The sequence below is a fragment of the Cupressus sempervirens genome, chromosome 1 (genome assembly GCF_028749045.1).
Source record: "Cupressus sempervirens isolate cs-2001-9-10 chromosome 1, ASM2874904v1, whole genome shotgun sequence".
Lineage (NCBI taxonomy): Eukaryota > Viridiplantae > Streptophyta > Pinopsida > Cupressales > Cupressaceae > Cupressus > Cupressus sempervirens.
Genome location: NC_143118.1, coordinates 765,243,993 through 765,265,834, shown reverse-complemented (window position 1 = coordinate 765,265,834; position 21,842 = coordinate 765,243,993). Strand labels below are relative to the sequence as shown.

The following is a 21,842-nucleotide window of genomic DNA, read 5'->3' as shown; positions in this document are numbered from 1 at the left end:
ACAAGTTCAAACTTTCATCTTTGCATCCATCAATCAATCTGCATGTCCTTCCAAGGTCCTAGTGCAAACTGCCTCAGCTTCGGCGATCTGTTTACACGCTCAGGAACTCACACTCTAATAAACTTCACCCAACCAAGGTCCTGGTACAAACTGCTTGACACTTTAGCGATCTACTTGTACACTCAAGAACTCCTGCTCTGATAAACTTCACCCAACCAAGGTCCTGGTACAAATTGCCTCACACTTCGGCGATCTGCTTGTACACTTAGGAACTCCTGCTCTGATACCACTTGATGAAGGTATGCTCTGATACCACTTGATGGAGGTACGCTCTGATACCATTGACGAAGGGCCACACCACCCTTACCAACTCATAACCAAGAATGCAACAATATGAAGATAAAGAGAGAATAAATGCTTCCCAAGAAATTTTATTAAATTTGAAAATCCTTAGCAATTACAATAACATTTCTACAAGATCTCTCAAGATCCAATCCAAACCCAAGCTAGCCAAGATCCACACTCTGGTAGAAACTTCCAAGATCTCAACTTGTGCTCGCAAGCCACCAAGCAACCTCCTTGTTTCTAAACCGCAGTCACTAGCTCATCTCCAACTTTATCCAAGATCCAAGTGTAAACTGCCTCACATTCGGCGCTCTGTCTACACACTCACAACTCCATTACAATCCTGCTGTAAACTGCCTCACATTCGGCGCTCTGTATACACACTCACAACTCCATTACAATCCTGCTGTAAATTGCCTCACATTCGGCATTCTGTCCACAGACTCAGGAAAATTCACCCTTCACTTCCTCCTCTTTCACACGTTGAAGCTTTCACCTTCCCAAGCTTCCACTTCTTAAGTTTTTCCTTCTCGAGCTTCTCCTTCTCAAGCTTCCACTTCTCAAGCTTGATTAGAAATGCTCATATGCCTTGCTTTAATAGGCACTTACCACCCAATACATGACTTATCCACAACCTTCTAGAATTCCTCCACAACCTTCTACAACTTCCATAACCTTTTACAATATCCACAACTTTCTACAATATTCATAACTTTCTAGAATTCTACCGACACACCTCGATAAATGGAATGACAACCATTTTTATTTTATTTTTTCTATTATGCCACCTATGCACCTCGAAAATAGAAATCCCCTTTTTATTTTTATTTTAATTTCTCCTCTAATTTTGGTCACTTTCTCTCTCCTCCAGATTTTTTTTAATTTTAATTTTTAATTTTTTAATTTTTAATTTTTACCAATTTTTTTTTTTTTTCAATAATTTTCCCATGCAAGATGCTCCTACATCATTTTTGTATCTGTGTATGTAGTACGTACGTAGGTATATATTATAATAATATAGTGAAAGATCATTTAAAATCATTTGAGGTACATTTTATATTTTAATTAAATTATTTTATGTTTCTTAAATTATTTATTTAATAGCTCATGCGAGTCCTACAGATGTATCCTGAAATTCGAGTCGCTAGGTTCTTGCCAAGAAGTTTAAGGTCATACCCTTCAATCCTATTGATTGGACTAAGCTATTATCCCATTCCGTTGATCCCGTTCAACAATGCTTCCCCCCTTCATCTTCTCTTGTAATGGCCTGTGAAACACTTCCATCATAATAACATGTTCCATAATAATTTTCATATGAACATTTAAAAGACTTTAATTATTAATCATAATTCCAAAATCAAGCAACTGCCAAACATCATATAACAAATAATGGTTAATGACCATCTTCATTAACAGTTAATACAACAAATATAAATACCTACCTACTTCACATGATTATAAAAGAATAATCCGTTAAATCCAACGACTATGAGCAATTTTAAAATTAGGTCAAAATTTGGGATGTAACAACCAAAATAACGATTAACTATCTTCCCTTGCATATAGTAAAGTAAATACATGGTCAGTTACAAGAGGAATATAAGTGCATATCAGGAATGGAAAGAAGAAACATACAAGAAGTAAATGGCGAGTCTTTAACTAGTTGTGCAAGCCTTGGCTTTCAATAAGAAAAAAAGCATTGACTTAGGCTTAACCTCCCAACCTTGGACCATATTCATCCCCACACAATCTATTGAATAGAAAGACCCTCCCTACTTTGGGATCAGGCTTAGGATACTGCTAGTCTAGCCACCTGAGCATTTTCGATGTTTAGAATGTCGGCACAGTTATGGGCGGACATGTTTGAACAACTAGCACTACTGACATCAAGTGATCATAGATGACAAACATGCCTTTAACGACCTTTGCCAAGGCTTTTTGGATGGGTTCAATTACCCGATCACCACCACTCGAGTTGACAACAGAGGAACAATAAATATGAACATGTATGACCTATTAAATGATTTTCCTTTTTAAAATAATAGATAATTGTTACATCTGATTCTGTTTCCATGTTATTACAGATTTCTTTATCACCTCTTCACCTCTTCCTTGGCCATACAGTTGGGTGAGTCCATGGTGTTTATTCTCAGAGTAAACCAACTCATTCTGCTGATCCTTAACTAGTATATGAAAATTACATGTTCTAGTATATAATCAACTTTTATAACTTGAGGAAAATAATCTTAAGATTTGTAGCAATACAATTTGATTCTATCATACATCAATAAAAATTAAAGATTTATAGACTTCTCATGAACAATTGTTCTCGACTCAACACGGGAATAACTAGTTCACTGAGAAACTATTTGGTGACACCAAACAAAGATGAAGTTCAATATTTCATGGAAATATACCTTACTGCTATAATTACAAATGTAGTAGTAATTTGATAGAGAAAATATGTTTATCAATCGATTATGGAAAGTCAATCACATAACCTGGTTGTTGGAAGAAGGAAGAGCCTTGGTTGGGCTCTAACAATCCAATTCTTCCCCTGGAGTAATTCCGAACGCACAACTCTGAGTGATTAACAATCACGACTTTCAATAGAGGTAGAAAAGAGAAGGTAAGGACGTGACAAATACTATAGAGATAAATCGGAAATAGAATAGGGAGAGAAAATCAATTCTTGTTCTCGGTTTCTTGCGGTTCTCAAATATATAGAGGCATTCAATATCTCAAGGCTTTCAAGAAGCCGTAACTCTTAAAGAATGTCTTGCCTTCTTGGACACCGATATAATATGCCAAGTGTGCAATTTGGTTTCTAGTAAATAATTGAATAAATAAGGAAAAGAATTTGAAGGTTATAAATCAAGGATAATTTTTAATATATTTATCTATTTGCATGCAGATGTATTTATAAGATGGCATCATATTATATGTTTTATCCAAAGTTGTATCTTATGTATATATAAATACATGCTTTATTTGGAAGATTATTTTATCTTTGTGGACATGTATTTAAAAGTACGTATTAGATATAATCTTTCATAAAAATGATATTATGGTGTCACTTTTATTTCTATATCTATGTGCATGTACATAAACATGTGTTACAATGAAATGATGGAATGTCAACCATAATCTAATAAAGATATGTCTTTTAATTAAGTTAAAATCATTAATGTTTTAAATATTTATCTAATAGCTCATGCGTGTCCAAATGATTTTATCCTGCTATAGAAGTCGCTAGGTTCTTACCAAGATAGTTAGAGGTCATACCTGTTGACTAAATAAGTGGACTAAGATAGTACCCCATTCCGTTGATCCCATTTAGCAATGCTTCTCCCCTTCATCTTCTCCTGCAATTACCTGTGCAACATTTTCCATGATAATAACAAGTTCCATGATAAATCCATAATAATATTTAATTTACATATTAGCAAGGGATTTAATTATTAATCATAATTCCAAAACCAAGCAACTGCTAACTACTATCATCATATGACAAATAATGGATAATGACCATCATCATTAAATAGTTAAAACGATAATGAATACAACAGATGTATTTAACTACCCTTTTCACATGATTATGAAAGAAAATCCATTCAATTCAACAACTATAATAAATTTAAATTAGGTCAAAATTTGGGATATAACAGTATGAGTTGTGATGAATACACATAATCAAATGAGACACATTACCAATACAAGCTATAGAGTAAAGAGAATTGAATAAGATCACCGATCCTTCTAAGTCATTAGTTTGAGTTTATGGTATGCGTGACTAGAGGTAGTGGTGATGATGGGGTTCAAATAAATAATATGAAGATTGTTAAAGACCCGATAAGCAATGACAAGAAGGAAAGAGATACAGTCAAAGAAGGCCCACGATGGAGTCGACTGTTGAAAAGGGTGAGTAGAACATTGAAAGTCACGCCAGGATTCCACAATTATATTGAACAATGCAAGTAAAGGTTAACAAGTGCAATCCTATAAGACAAGTGATTGAATAAATTAAATTAAAATAATATTTGATTATAGATAAAAAAAGTCTGATTTATTTTTTAAAGAGATATGACTTTTCAAAATGAAAAGTCACATCTTCCATTGAATGGAATATAAATAAAGAGTTACTTCATTTCAAAAGAAGATAGAAATGTGAGAAGTGGATAAGAAGTCAAAGAACCAAAAGTGATTAGATTAAATTTAAAGTATAATAAAAAGAAAAAGAGAAATCAATGGTGACATAAAAGAAGTGAAATTGAAAACAAAGAAAATATATAATTAGATTTTTAATCATATATATATATATATATATAAGTGAAGTAAGTGCAAAGGAATTGGAATTGGAATAAAATAAAATATATATATAATTAGATTTTTATCTAATTTAATATATCTATCATAGAGTGTATTAGAAAGTATTAGAAGAATAAAAAGTTATATATAACTTGATTGAAAATTGACTTCAAGGAAGAAGAATGTATGTATTCATTCAATGAAGTTGTGAAATAGAAGCATCCATCATCGGTTGAAGTAAGCAACATCGTCAAGGTGGAGTAGAAGTTTTTGTATAGTGGGTTGGTGCTCACAAAGACATCAATGGGGGTTGGTGCTTCTGGTAGGTCGATGCTTGCAAAGTGTGAGTGTTGGAGCTTCCAGTGAGTCGGTGCTCATAAACATAGGGGTTGGAGCCTCTAGTAGGTCATATCCTACAAAACATTGTAAAAGAATAATTTATATAAGAAAGCATTTATTTGCTGCGGGTTTCTCTTGCATTGGGTTTCCATGTAAATCATTTTATTGTTGTGTTCATGTGCATAATTGTTTATTTCAGTTATTGTTCGGATAAATGTTATAAATTGGCAAAGTTATTATTATTATATTGATTCACTCCCCCACCCTCTCAGTATAATTATAATTATTTGCCCTTTAATTGGTATCAGAGCCCTTCGATCACGGGTTTGAGCCTCCCTTTAGCTGGAGTTGAAGGCTCAGTCAGTCTTGAGGGGGAGATTGTTGAGAGTGTTGACTTGATGGTCAACACCTCCTTGGAGATTTGTGCCATGGATCCGTGTAAGTCTTAGCATTTGTATCGGGCATTAACAGTTCGAGCTTTTGGTGCAATGACAAATGCTACCTACGGGATATTTGAGAGGTACCAATTTTTCCATTAAAGGCAGAGGCTGAAAAATTCATACAGAAATAATATGAAGACAATGGCAGAATTGAAAAGTAAATTCTTTTCAAAAGAATTTAATAAAACCTTAAATGGTGAACAACTAAGGGATTTGTAGAAAGGACAGGAGGTAGGCAATTGACTCTACATAATTGGTTTGTTGTTGGAATCCATAAAGACTTTGGAAGATCTTCTTCCTAAATTGGAAGAATTAGAAACATTTTTGATCAAAGTAGACTAGGCAGATTGCAGGTTTCGTAATTGGGCCTTGCAGCCTTCAATGATTGCTTTGATCGAGCACAGGTTTATGGAAAATCCTCATAGAGATTTATGGCTTATAGTGGCTTCATGTCTCAATGAGATTACATGGATAACTGTAAATTTTTTACAAATTCTGTTATAAATCAGACTTAGATTATACCTTCTAGTTTTATGTTTGCTGCAGATAATCTTCAATATACAGACTTGAGTGAATTGATAAATATAATTCTAAGAATGTTTTTATTTTCTGCAAGTCGTCTTAGGGCAGTATTGATCAAGGGGCAAACTTATTATTTTTGTGTGTCATTAAACTTCAACCACACCCTATATAAATACATCAACCAAAGGGCAAGTCCCTATAAGGGACATGACCCTTCCTAGGTCCCCACTTTGCATTCTCATAATCGGCAATCTAAGAAGGTAATGGTTTGTAGACAAACTTAACTAAGATTAGTTAAGTTAATACTTAAACACAATTATCTCAAGGAGCCGCCAATCACGTCTAGACAAGGAGCAATAGGCCTTCATAAGGCATTTCATGCAAGATAATAATTGTGTAATCTGCACAATCAGACTAGTATGGTGATCAAAGTTACAGATTTAACACTCCTTCTTAACTTGATAATCATATTGAGAGATAACATATCTAGCATCATCAATTATGATGAATAAGCATAGATTGATACTCTATTTCTATCTGAATCGTCTAAGCATGTGGTATCTTTGAACACACGATACTATGTCATATTACTATACCTGTGATATGACTTATCATTGATACTATTGATAATAATATTTCAAAGCATACAATATACAGGATAAAATTCGAAGAATGATTAAATTCTTCATTTATCCAAGTTGTGACTCATAGGTACTGGCGGTCCTATATCACAACATGATCCCAAGTTTAAGATCTACCAGAACACAGAATAAAATTTGAAGAGTAATTAAATTCTTCATTTATCCAAATTGTGACTCATAGATATAGAAATGTCTACATCACAATGTGATCTTGAACACATCTAGATTTGACAGTAGATCTCTATTGTACATTACATTATCTAAGAGATCATCATCTCTCATAATGTCTTTTATACAAGTGTTCATTATCTCAGAGATCGTCACCTCTTAAATAATGAATACAAATGGTGGAGCCCATAACAGTCAATAGCTTGACAATAAAATTATTTTATTAATAATTTAAAGAAAACAAAATGTTTCATAATTTAACCATACCAAGTCTTTTCCTGAAGTGATCTATCTTCACTTGAGAGAGAGGTTTGGTAAGAATTTCTGGTGTCTGATCTGCAACACAAATGTATTCTAATTTTACAGTATTCTTGTCTACCATATCTCTAACATAATGGTAAGAAATTTCAATATGCTTGGACTCGTCATGGAAAACTGGATTCACAGAAAGTTTGATGAAACTTTGATTATCACAATGAATAATCGTAGGACTCATGACTTGACCAAATAATCTCACAAGTAACTTTCTAAGCCAAACTGCTTCCCGAGAGGCCATTGTTGTTGCAATGTATTCGACTTTTGTGGAATTTTGTGCTACTGATGACTGCTCTCTGCATATCCATGATATCATCGCCGATCCTAAACTGAAACAACATCCTTAAGTACTTTTCCCATCCTTAACACTTCCATCCCAATCGGAATCTGTGAATCCATGTAAATCCAAGTCAACTTTCTCATATTTGAGCCCAAGGTTAAGAGTGCCTTGTATCTCATAATGTGTTTGATTGCAACTAGGTGAATCTCCTTTGGCTCACACATAAATTGACTTAAGGCGTTAGCAGCATAGCAAATATCAGGTCTTGTATATACTAAGTACATAAGGGACCCAATCATCTGTCGGTAGAGATTAGAATCTATGGAAGGTGATTCTGCTGCTGCTTCCTTAAGTTTATGTAGATTAGTGTCCATTGGAGAAGACATAGATCTGCAGTTCCGCATTCCAAATCACTTCAAAATATCTAATGTATACTTTCCTTGATTAAGTATGATGCTGTCAGAATTCTGCCATACTTCTAGTCCTTGGAAGTAATGAAGGAGTCCTAAATCCTTTATTTCGAATTCTCTGATTAGATCTTTCTTGCATTGATCTATAACATGATCATCACTTGATATTAGTAAATCATCAACATACAGTATCAAAATTACCATATCATTTTTATCCCATTTATAATATAGATTTGGATTGACTTCATTTTTGGAGAATCCTAAGCTAGTGAGATACTTATCAATTCTTTCATACCAAGCTCTTGGAGCTTGTTTAAGCCCGTATAGAGCTTTCTTAAGTCTGCAAACAAAAACTTTAGGGTTATGAGTTTCAAAGCCTTTGGGTTGCTCTAAATATATTCTTCTGTAATCTTTCCATTAAATAAATGTTGTTTTTACATCCATCTGATGTACTTTCCATCCCTTTGATGTTACAATAGCTAGGATTGCTCTTACAGAGGTGTATTGGGCAACAGGAGCAAAGGTTTCTTCATAATCAATTCCCTCTTTTTGAGGGAATCCTTTGGCTACAAATCCGACTTCATATTTTTCAATGCTACCATCAGCAGCATGTTTGATTTTAAATATCCACTCAGAAGAAACAACAGATTTTCCTTCAGGTCTAGAAACAATTTCTCAAACATCACTCTTAATAATGGATTGGTATTCTTTTGTCATAGCATCCTTCCAAGCTATATGTTTAATAGCATTTAAAACATTGGTTGGTTCTGATTTAGATAAATCACTCATGTTTGTTGCATAACTAGAAAATCTTTTTGGGGCTTTTGCTTTCTCTAAAGGTTCTTGATGGTGTAGCAAAGTCTTGTGCTTCCTCTACTGTCTTAATGGGCCAAAGTGGTATTTTCTTTGGATTTTGAGTTTCCTCAAGATTATGATCTTGAATATCATTTTCAATTTCTTCAATGTTCTCACTCTAAAACTCAGATTCAAAATTCTCTTCAGAACTGAGGGGGAGGGATCTTCTAAACTTAGGGCTCTTTTAAATGCTAAATCTTCTTCAAATATTACATCCCTACTAAGTTAAATGTTTTTCTGACCAGTTATGAAAATCCTGTATGCTTTAGATGTTTCACTATACCCGGCAAAAATACCTTTCCTCTCGGAGGGTTCTAACTTGGCTCTCTTTTATTTAGGAACATGTATATACACAAGGCACCCAAAAATCCTAAGATGACTTATATTAAGTTTAACCTTAGTAAAAACTTATTCAGGAGTTAAGGTAGGAGTGAGGACTTCTGTTTTGAATATAGACAGCAGTACAAGAGGCTTCTACCCAAAGATAATATTTTAAATTTTGATCAAATATCATAGTTCTTGCTGCTTCTATAATTGTTCTATTTTTCCTTTTTGCTACCTCGTTTTGTTGTGGGTTATAAGAAACAATATACTCCCTCTTAATTCTCGCTTCTTTACAAAACTCTTTAAACAAATCTGAAGTATATTCCCCTCCATTATTAGTTCTAAGAATTTTATTTTTATGTACTGATAAGTTTTCAGTTAAGGTTTTGAACTCTTTAAATCTCTTAAAAATTTCTTTTGATTCTTTACACTTTAAGATGTAAATCCAAGTTTTCCTAGAGAAATCATCTATAAAGAGTATATTGTATCATAATCCTCCAAGAGAAGGAACATACATAGGTCTACACAAATATGAGTGGATTAATTCCAAAATATTGTTAGTTTTCCTAGTACTATCATGAAATGGACTTTTGGTGTTCTTACCCAGAGCGCATCTTTTGCATATGCTTGAATGATCTTTATTTAATTTAGGTAAACCAATAACCATCTTTTCCATATTTGATAAGGTTTTGAAATTTTAATGTCCTAACCTTCTATGCCATATTTCGTTTATATCAGCAGCTTCATGAATTAATGCTTGAACAGGTGGACTAGGTTTTGTATTTAATTCATACAAGTATCCCTTTTTTTGACCAATCAACTTTAATTTTTTAAATGAATATTTCTTCAACCAGGTCAATACTTTACCGTCCATGAAAGCAACAATATGTCCATCATCTTCAAGTGCTGAAACAAAGATTAGATTCCTTTTTATTCCTGGTACATAGAGTACTCTTTTGAGATGTAGAAAACTATCCAACTTTAGTTTTGGGCTGCAATCTCCTATTCCTTTGACGGAATGAGCTTAATTATCACCGATGGTAACTTTGCCATCAACTTCTTTTGATATAGAGTCTAGTGCTTCTTTGTATTCTATAATATGTCGGGATGATCCACTATCAATCACCCATGCCTTGCTTGATACTTCATTTGATAGTGCTGAATACAATACACGATTCTTAGGATCATAGTTATCTTCTTTCCTAGTAATGTTTGTATAGTTTACTTGTTTAGAATTCTCAAGGCAATTAGATCTGTAGCGTCCAAACATTTCACATTTGAAGCATTTTATTTTGGATAGATCTTTCTTAGGTTTGTCATTCTTTTGATTACCCTTCTTGAAATGCTTCTTACCTTTATAGGAATTTGTTTGGAGAACATGAAGTTCTTAATCTTTAGTTTTCAACTCTCGCCCTTTCTTAAGTTTTCTGGATTCTTCCTGAAGACAATCTCCCTTAAGTCTATTGAAGTAAGGAAGATTGTCTCTAGCACTTACTCCTTGTGCGAATGTTTCTCATGAATCTGGTAATCCATCTATTGCCATCAGTGTTAGTTCTTTGTCATCAATTATGGTTCCTATACTTGCAAGTTCATCTCTTAGACTGACAACCCTTAGGAAGCAAGAATTCATCGATTCTCCCCTCTTTATTTGTATATGATTTAGTTGCCTTTTTTATTGCAAGGACTTTAGTTGCATTGTTAACCTCCTATGCATTCAATAATGCATTCATCCTCTTAAATGTTGTTTGATGTTTCATTAGCATGGGTACTATTTCATTTTTTACTCCATCTAATATGATCTGCATGGCTTTCTTGTTTCCTTTGCTCCATATAGTTTTATTAGGTTCAACAACAAGTTGTTTGGATGTTGAATCAACAAACTGTTTCACATCATTTTCTTCTAGAATCATGATTCTGAATTTCCAAGCATCGAAGTGTTCTTTCCCAATAAACTTGCCCTTGGGTCTAATTGTGTATGCCATTGAAGATAGAAGAATGATGCTAGATATATTAAGTCTATCGTTTAATTTGTAGAGCCTAGGTTCGACTACCAGAGCTCTGATACCATGTAAATGTTCTACAAATTTTGTTATAAATCAGACTTAGATTATACCTTCTAGTTTCATGCTTGTTGTAGATGATCTTCAATATACAGACTTGAGTGAATTCATAAATATAATTCTGGAAATGTTTTTATTTTTTGCAAGTCGTCTTAGGGCAGTATTGATCAAGGAGCAGACTTATTATTTTTGTGTGTCCTTAAACTTCAACCACACCCTATATAAAGACATCAACCAAAGGGCAAGTCCCTCTAAGGGACATGACCCTTCCTAGGTCGGCCCACTTTGCATTCTCATAATCGACGATCTAAGAAGGTAATGGTTTGTAGACAAACTTAACTAAGATTAGTCAAGTTAAACACAGTTATCTCAAGGAGCCGCTGATCATGTCTAGACAAGGAGCAATAGGCCTTCATAAGGCGTTCCATGCAAGATAATACTTGTGCGATCTGCACAATCAGACCAGTATGGTGATCAAAGTTACAGATTTAACAATAACAGTTCCTATAACAACATATAATGATAATGTGTTAAGGAAGGTTTTGAAATTAATTGTGGCAAGCTTTCAGGGGTTACATGATGACAAGGGCCCTGCCTTTGTTAAGAAGCTTAAGAACTTGGAAAATATGACGAAGGTAAGATCATTTTCCATTCTGATTGACCTCAAATGTAATGATGTAATTCTCCACATGTTTCAATGCTTCTTGGATGAAATCAGGAAGCACCATTTGAATAATGTGAAGGCTTGCATGCATACCGTGATATCCTTAATCCTTGATGAAAATGATGATATATGCAAATAGCTGCAATCAGATTAGTTGTAATTTTGTGCTCAATCAATTTGGCAATTTCTTTGGAAATGCTACACGCTTGATATCAGCATTTTACAAGACATCATATCAATTAATTCTTAACTTAACGAACCCTTTGCGGACTTGGGGTTATCTATTGGCATGCTTAGCCATGAATAATTTATCAAAGAGAACAAGGCAGGGAAAGGAATGGGCATAACAAAATAACTTCAGTATCAGAATGTTAAATGATAGCAGACAAAAAGATGCTCTTTTAAGTGAATAGGATGGCTATATTTGGGGATAATATGAGGTGGAAAGAGAACACAAAAGGATTCTAGCATTGCACATCCTAGTGTGTATGTCAATGTTACCCTTAGGAGGGGAATGGGCCATAGAAATGCAAATAAAGAAAAAGTGATGTGCAAGAAAAAATAGATCTTTTTATACTTGATGTGTATTTGTGAAACCATGAGAAAACCAGCAACAAAACAAATTTTGGATTTATTACATCTTAGATTAATTTGAATAATAAATAACTGTTATGTTAGCGATAAATATTTGTTAGTTATTAAGTAAACTGTAAAATAATAGCTTGCCTGCAAGGAGTTATTCTTGTAGGTGAGGGAGTGAGTTTTCTACAGGAGAATAATGGATTTATAAAGCCTATGTATTGGAATGTAAAATCATTGCATCAATTTGGAAATCTTGAGTTCAATATATTATCATTTGCATATCATCTATATGTTTCATAGAATTTTAATTCATAGAATTGTCGAATGCGGTATTTATCTATGCTGGAATAAGCTCTCTTCTAGTATTCATGCATTCTTAAAATAAGTTCTGGAATATCGTGCAGCCCTGTTTGGTTGACCTAGAAGAGGAGTCGAAAGATGCATATTCTATGTTTGGTTGCAACAATTGAAATAGGAATTGGAATATATATATATATATATATATATATATATATATATTTAAAAAATTTTAATAATTAAATTATTATTTTTAGTTTGGTAATATTTAAAAAAAAAAGATTTATAATTTATAAAAATTGGCTTTTTAATTAATTTTTTAAAAGCTGAATTTTAATTAGCCTTTATTTTATTTTTTAAATTGACTTTATAAGTGAAAGACATACCGCAAACTTCAAAATTCATCAAAATTCAAAGGACATTATATTGTATATTAATTAAATTATTTTAATGAGAATAAGATTAAAACTAAAATCATTTTATTTTTAAATATATTAAAGAAAATAAAAATACAAATAAGTCGAAATCATTAATATGATATTTAAATGATCTTTCAACATAGTTTTAATTATACGACTAAACACGAGATTTATTTGTAAAGATAATTTTATGAAAGTTTAGAAAAGATATAAAATTTGATATTAGTCTTTTTTTTTCATTTAAAAAAAAACACATATTAAATGTTAAATAATGTTGACCTAGTTTATATCTTATGGTGAACGAGAAAATAGTCCAAAAATGCATTTGAGTTGCAAAATACAATCAAACGGCAAAGTCACGGACCCGACAACCCATGAAATTAGGTTTATTATAAACTGGAATAAGAATAAGGTATTCTTATTCCACTTTTTTTTAGGAATTCCGCTATGCTCATTTTGGGGTCAAATTGGGATAGGCGAATTCTAATTCCAATTTTGTATTTTGCAAACAAACATCAAATTGGTGAATGTGAGGATTTAGATTTTCTTATTCCTGCCCAATTCCTACAACCAAATGGGGCCTTAGTTTTGCGCTCTTCAACTTTCTGAAATGGTATTAGAGCGTGTCATAGTTTGATGCCTATGAAATGAAGAGCAAGCGCATGATGTGCTGAGAGGTTGAAAATAATGTGAGACGCTGTATTCATCAGGCTCTGAAGGGTGAAATATCTAGTACTGCATTTCAGTGCTCTATCCATGTTGATCTTTGTTCCTATGCACTAGTGACAATGTAGCTTGTGTAATAGTTTGGATCAAAATATTGTTTGCTGATATATCACGCTGCCTTTTTATGAGAAGAAAATAATGCTGAACTGTGTGACCAGTTTGAATGCAAAGTGCAGATCGCATCATTTTTGCCTAGTGTGTAAAGTGCAAATTCCATTTTTAGTTTTAGTCGGGGACATGCAACAAATTTAAATATGCTTTCAATTTTCATTAATGAAGGAATTGATAAATAGTGTGAGAGTTTACAAGTCCAATTGGATGGCAAAACAATTAATTTTGGTTGATATATTAGGACGTACGATAGATGTTTCTAGCCTGGAAAAATACCATTCAAATTCTTTGATGTTTGTTATGCTGACATTGTCAGGTGGCATTGCTATATGTTAGTCATAGTTTCAAAACTGTACTTTTTTCTATTGGAGTGACGAGACTATTTTAATGGAGAAATCACATGCTCTTGCTTAACTTGAAGGACATGACTTCCATGCATGGGCAAGCTAAGGTAAAATTGGTTTTAATAGAAAAGGATTTGTGGTATATTGTCAGTGGAACTATTAAAAAGCACAAGATGCAGATGAAGTGGAAGTCAATTTCTGACACTTAATTATCAAATTGTTATCATAGGCCTGCATGGAGATCCAGTCATGTGGCTTGAACCCTTGCATGACTCTTGTGCCACTGTTCCACCTCTTTTGGGTGGACTATGGTGCAGTGGATAGCAAAATATTGTCAAACCACAAACATTGATTGGTCTTTGTGTTTTGTTTGATGCATATTTGCACCATGTTGACTTTCGAAAACTTCAAGACAAATATGGGACAGTCGAAATTATTTATTTGGCTCACAAGCATCAAGTGCCAAAATGTCAATCAACCAAAAGTTTTTGGGCTTATGGATGCCAGAGAATGAAAGTATTGTTCAACTTCAACATATTTGTACATTTTGTTCTCTTCTAAATCAATTTGCTCGAATGAATTCTGCAGTTGATGACGACGATTTAAAAGCAGTAGTATCAAATAGTATGTCTCCAAGCTTTGATAATTTTATTTTTATTTTGAACAAAATCAATCCAAACTTAGAAGCTTTGATTTCTTCCTTGATTTGTGAAGAGCATATAGGCACTAAAACTCTCTCAATTCCTGAAGAATTGCTTTATTTGTTAAAAACTCTTGAATTCTAATAGCAAAGTAATTCAGATGCTTCTATTGCAATCAAAGAGGCACAATCTCCTGAACTGCATTCAACGTGTCAAGGATCTTATTGATGGCAAATTTAAAACAAATAATGATTTGATTGCTTTAGAAACAAGGGAGAAAGAATTGATTTAGCAATACATTATTAAGATTGTATGTACTTTGAACAAAATCAATCCAAATTTAGAAGCTTTGATTTCTTCCTTGATTTGATGAAGAGCATATAGGCACCAAAACTCTCTCAATTCCTGAAGAATTGCTTTATTTGTTAAAAACTCTTGAATTCTATTAGGAAAGTAATTCAGATGCTTCTATTGCAATCAAAGAGTCACAATCTCCTGAACTGCATTCAATGTGTCAAGGATCTTATTGATGGAAAATTTAAAACAACTAATGCTTTGATTGCTTTAGAAACAAGGGAGAAAGATCTGATTTAGCAATACATTATTAAGACTCTTTTCGCAATGACAATGAGAAGAAATATTTTTTGATAGGTCCAATTTAAGGTTAGAGGAATTAGAGGATTAAGGATTTTTATTATCTCCAGCTAGCTTTAGAGATGATACAAGAAGCACCAGTTCATCTTGAGTCCCTTCATGGAGCAAGAGGGTTATGGTGGTGGTTTTTGGTTTGTGGATAATGGATTATTGCTTCATCTGCAAACTTGATGAGTTGTTGCCTATGGATAATTGTGCATGTCTTGATTCATAGTTTTGCAGGCCATGTTTGCATAATTTACTTAGTCTTGATATACAAAAAGAGTGTTATGATGGATCGTTGAGTAAGTCTCAATCTGCGGTTGGTGTTTATGTTGGGGATAATAGAATTTGTCTGGATTCACAAGAGTGGTGTACTTCTGAATAATTCAGGATGTCTCAATTCACAAGTTAAATATAGGTTTGGTAGTCAGGAAATCTGCTTATGGATTCAATTTGGTGTTTCCTATGTGAGCAAGCAATTGGTGAAAGCACTTTATCAATGTTGTCAGAAGGGTTTCTGAGCTCAATCCTTACAGTATTCTTTCCTGGTCTTCGGATTGATGTGATAAGGGGTGAATGTTGGATTTATTACATCTTTAAATAAAGGTAAACTAGAATAAATAGTTAGTTTGTTTGGAGTTATTCCTGTACGTGAATTAGTCAGTTTTATATCAGAGGATGATCGCTATATAAAGGCAGCATTTTGTAATGTAAAGTCATTACATCAATCTGGAAATCCTGAATTTAAAATAAGATCATTGCTTATCATTTGTATTTTTCTTGATGTTTTATTTGTGCAAGTATCATGCTCTTCCATTTTCCAAGAACAGCTACAGCTCAGTTAGACAATTACTGGAGGCAAGAATGCCAGCAATAAATTGGAAGCTCTGTTTTCACTTCTAGAAAGCTTTGCCTTCTATTATCTATGAGAATGTCTATTGATTGCCATCTTGTATGTTACTAACTTTTCATTGAAGAAAAAAATTCTGCAAAAGATACTTTATTTATGATCGGTAATAGGTATTTTTGTTAATTTTAAACCAAAATACATTGTTGGTTCCCAAAACCACAGATTGGAAATCCAAGAGCCTGCCACTTTTCTGATAGAATTCTGCAATCAGTTCTGGCCTACGAACAAGAATCACCTTGATTCCCCTGCACTTCAGGCTCCGCTACACCTAGGCAGGTAGACCTTCTCCTCGAACTTGATTACTTGGTTCAGAGCTTTTCTAAAGCAAATTTAAGCTTTGGAGTTCTTCGGCTGGCAAGGTCCTTGAACTTGATTAAAATGAAACTGAATGCTAAGTGCTTGAATTGAATGAATTGTATAAGGTTTTAATAATGGATCTGATGCTTGTAGAAGGAATATATAGATTTTTTGACTTCAATAAGAGAAAGACCAGTGCCTCTGCTCATTCGGGCAATAGAGTCAACTTCAGTGAATTTTCACGTACAACTTTATAAAGTTCTTATGCACTTGTACTACCAACAATTAAATAATCAAGATGCAACAGATCAAATATTTATGCAATCTTAAACTAGTCCAGATTGAACTTTAACTCCTCTAGTAGGGAGACAAATTGGACACAAATACGGAAACAATTTGATAGTTCACAATATCTATGATGATCAAATTTAAAATGGTAAATGACCATGTCCACTTATTTGACATTTAAATTGTATATAGAATTCTCAAAATTAATTACAAAAGACGATTCATCGGCAATTTAAATCTCCATGCCATTTAAAAATAAGCAAAAGACTTTATTTTATTATTAAAATAAAATAAATGAATTTATATTACAAAGTCATATTATAGCCCTTATTCCTCCTTACAAGAATATATCTTTTATAAATGCTTCTTGTTGAATGTGAATGTTCTTTGAATGTGAATCTTGTGAAAAATTTAACTATTGCAGTCTGATTATTAATCTCCTATCATAAATGATTATTAAACTGCTGAAAATAAATTCCCAGCTAATATCGAAAAATAACACAACTGCAACTTCACTTATAAAATATGGAAAGAAATGTGCAACACAATGAACACAATATTTTCGGACAAATCGTCCCTGGAAAAACCCCTAAGGGAAAACCAGTTCTATAGATGAGGAATTATATTAAACTTCAGCAAATTAAGAGATACAAAAATTCTTTGCCCTCTCACTGGCAGAATTCTGACAACCTCCTAATTTCTCACGCTGATATTCCCCATTGCTATCCCCACACTAACACTGTGCCCTTGCTAACACTGCAAGACTGTTTGCTAACACTGCAAACGTTTTTCCAAACTTCATGTTCTCCAAATGCCCCCCTGACCTCCTTTTATACTACTCCTGTTGGTAAACCAATGGCCCAGATTGATTTACAATCGACGGTTGAGATTAAAACAACTTAACAACCCTAACCAAGTTAGTTTCTAGTTGTTTCCAAAAGTGGTTAATTAATTAACAAATATTTGTTTCTAATCTAACCAATTAGTTAGCAAAACAATTACTTGCTAAATAATAGCAAATGGACAAATAGCTGTCCAAAGCTAACAAAACTAACACTCCCTCTTAGCGAGGAAGCTGTTCTGCAAGACACCTAACTTATCTCTGAAGAAGATAAATTTTGCCTTCCCCAATGCCTTAGTCAGAATGTTTGCTACCTGCTCCTCTGTAGGTATGTATTGTAGTTGAACAACTCCCCTTTGTACACAATCTCTGATGAAGTGATATCTGATATCTATATGTTTAGACCTATCATGAAACACTGGATTCTCAGACAACTTGATGCAACTCTGATTGTCACAATGTATCACAGTAGTCTCAACCTTCTGACCAAACAAAGCTACTAACAACTTCCGAAGCCATATAGCTTCACATGTCGCCATGCTAGCTGCTATGTATTCTGCTTATGTTGAACTTAGAGCCACAGACTTTTGCTTCCTGCTGAACCAAGATACAACTCTTGATCCCAAGCTGAAATAACGCCCTGAAGTGCTCCTTTTGTCTGTTGTACTTCTTGCCCAATCTGCATCAGTATAGCCTATCAACCTGATACCTTCACTTCGAACATATCTAATCCCATACTTGACTGTACCACACAAGTAACGTAGCACATGCTTAGCCGCTATCCAATGCATTCTCTTTGGTTCAACCATGAACCGACTAAGAGAGTTAACTGCAAATGCTATATCTGGCCTAGTGTTGACCAAATACATCAGTGAACCAATCAACTGTCTATATAAAGTGGTATCTACATCTTTCTCCTTAGTTGTATCTACCTTCCTCTAATTCGTGATCATGGGTGTAGACATGGCTTTGCAATCCTCCATCCCAAATTTCTTCAAGATTTCAATGCAATATTTCCCTTGACCAAGGAAAATCTCCCCATCTGTCTGCCACACTTCCATGCCTAGAAAGTAGTGCATAAGTCGTAAATCCTTCATCTCGAACTCTTCTGCAAGGTTCCTCTTGCAATCCACTATGAGCCCTAGTGAACCTGTAAGAAATAGGTCGTCCACATAAAGAACAAGAATGAGAATCTCACCCCCAACCACCAAGTAGTAGAGGTTAGCATTTGCTTCACTCTTCAGAAAGCTCATTTTCTGCAAGTATGTATCAATGCGCTCATACCATGCTCTAGGAGCCTGCTTGAGTCCATACAATGCTTTCTTCAATTTGCACACGTGGGTCTCTTTGCTGTGTGCTACAAAGCCTTCTGGTTGTTCTATGTATACCTCCTCCTTCAACTCACCATTAAGGAATGCTGTCTTGACATCCATTTGATGGATTTGCCATCCCATCTGTGCTGCAAGTGAGATTACAGCTCGTATAGAAGTATACCTGACAACTGGAGCAAATGTCTCCTCATAGTGTATTCCCTCCTTCTAAGAGAAACCCTTTGCCACGAACCTCGCCTTGTATTTCTCGATGCTACCATCTACACTGTGCTTTATCTTATAGATTCAGCGTGATCCAACTACAACCCTATCTGTTGCTCTAGGTACTACCTCCCACACATCATTCTGCATTATTGAAGAATATTCCTCAACCATAGCATCTCGCCATACTTGATGTTCTGCAACTTCCTGATAGCTAGAAGGCTCACTATCTACCAACTGACTAACTAATGCCACACAGTCATTGAACTTGGCTGGTTTTCTTCGCTGTCTAGTACTCTTCCTAGGAGCTCCCACAAACTCCTGAGGATCCCTTTGTGTATCTGGAACTACTTGATTCCCATTGCCAACTGTAGAGGATGAAATGTCAACCTCTAAGTCTTCTAGATGCATTTCCTGTTGCACCTGTTGCTCCATACTCTGTGAATTTTCACTAACTGAGTCTACACTCGTACTGGTAACTGTACTTGAGCTTTTTTGCTCTTGACTTGGTCTTGAAGCTTCTGTTGGCTACTCACTCTGATTATTTGCTGGCAAATCTCTAGATCTCCTGAATGCCTTGTCCTCCATGAACTTGACATCCCGTCCGACAATAATTCTTGTAGTCCCCGAAATGAAAATCCTGTATGCCTTTGAGGTCTCACTGTACCCAACAAAATACCCCCTCTCTGCAGTCTGATCTAACTTTCTACGTGTATCTCCAGGAATATGGCAATATGCCAAACTCCCGAATATCCTGAAGTGACTAACATCTGGCTTCTTCCCTATGAAAGCCTCCTCTGGTGTCATATTTCCTAGCACCTTGTGTGGAACTCTATTCTGAATGTAGACTACTGTATTACACGCCTCTGCCCATAAGTAACGGGGCATGTCCTGGTCATGTAGTATAGCTCTTGCTGCCTCCGATATAGAACGGTTCTTCCTCTCAGCAACTCCATTCTGCTGTGGATTGTAAGGAACAATCCATTCTCTCTTGATTCCTTCTCTGGTATAGAACTCCTGGAAGACATTTCCTTTGTACTCGCGTCCATTGTTTGACGGAAGAACCTTTATCTTCTTTCCTTTCGAGTTCTCCACAAGAGCCTTGAACTCTTGGAATCGACTGAAAACCTCATCCTTAGTCTTCAAGAAGTATATCCAGGTCTTTCTAGAGAAATCATCAATAAAAGTAACATAGTACTCATATCCTCTGAGAGATTTCGTCGACATTGGTTCGCAAACATCTGAATGTACTAGATCAAGAACACCCTTAGATCTGGTGTCACTCTTTGGAAAAGATGCTTTCGCAAACTTCCCCAACACACATCCCTTACATACATCGTCATGCTCTGTGCTCATCTCTGGAACACCTGTCACCGTCTCACGAAGCAATCTAAGTGCTCTATGATGAATATGGCCCATCCTCCTATCCCATAGCTCTCCAAGATCTCTAGGATTACTATTGCTCATAAGTGCCTTAGGAGTATCAAACTGCAATCTATAAAGGTGACCACTCCTAACTCTAATAGTTATGGGTGATTTCCAATCCTTGTGCTTAATCAACACATTTGTCCCTCTAAAGAGTACATTATACCCCCTGTCCTGAAGAACAGATACAGAAATCAAATTCATACCTAAGCTTGGCACATATAACACATCATGAAGTGGAATTATCTTTCCATTCTCCCTCTGAAACTGAACAGTCCCTTTCCCAACAGGTTTGAGTTTGGACAAGTTTCCCATAGAAATCTGGATGTTGGTGTCCTCCTCCTTGTAACTGGAGAAGTACTCTCTAACTCCTGTCATATGAAATGACGCCCCACTATCTATATACCAAACACACTGTGAGGTTGAGCTAACCATACAAGCTATGAGTGCAAACTCATCTTCCATTCTACTGGAGAGTTCTTCCGCACTTGCTGAAGCTGCCACCTGCTTCTTACCCTTCTTCCTCTCTGGGAAAACATTGACATAGTGGCCAAACTCGTGACATCCAAAGCACTTGACCTTAGAAAGGTCCTTCTTCTTCTTCTCACTTTGTGAATTTGATCCTTTGCTAGATCCCTTCTTTGCTTTCCCTTTACCCACTAGGGCAACATTCTCTTGTTCCACCTCATTTTTCTGACTCTTGTTGGCCCCATTGACAAGACTTCGTCTAAACTCCTCCTGAGTGAAATTAGTCCATAGTCGATCCCAACTCGGTAAAGTATCTCGTCCATTGACAACTTGAACAAAGACACTCCATTGTTTAGTAAACCCATTTAGGGCTATTCTCACTAGCTCGTCATCACTAGGACTATCTCCAACAGCTGCTAACTCATCCTTGACAAGTTTGAGCCTGGTGAGGTAACTTGTGACGTCTTCTCCCTGATTCATTCGGGTATTCTTTAGCTTCTCTCTGAGAATCAACTTCCCGTTGGTGGTAGCATTCTGGTATAGATTCAGAATGGCGTCCCACATCTTTTTCGCCGTATCTAGCTCTGCAATATGTGGAACAATATGATCCTTGACACCATCAAGGATAATCCTCCTCGCTTTGGCATCGTCCTT

General features: G+C 35.0%; 1 protein-coding gene across 2 annotated transcripts in view; it reads left to right on the top strand.

Moving 5' to 3' along the window:
* LOC149580142 (RNI-like superfamily protein) overlaps nucleotides 1-21,842 on the top strand; it is a 93,736-nt gene that overhangs the window by 47,095 nt on the left and 24,799 nt on the right. The window contains exon 3 of one of the 2 annotated variants that reach the window (XM_089789731.1): nucleotides 16,500-16,613. The exons of the other annotated variant lie outside the window; for it this stretch is intronic. Coding sequence (XP_089645857.1) covers nucleotides 16,500-16,613 — 114 coding nt within the window. The remainder of the gene's footprint in view (nucleotides 1-16,499; nucleotides 16,614-21,842) is intronic. 2 annotated transcript variants of the gene reach the window in all.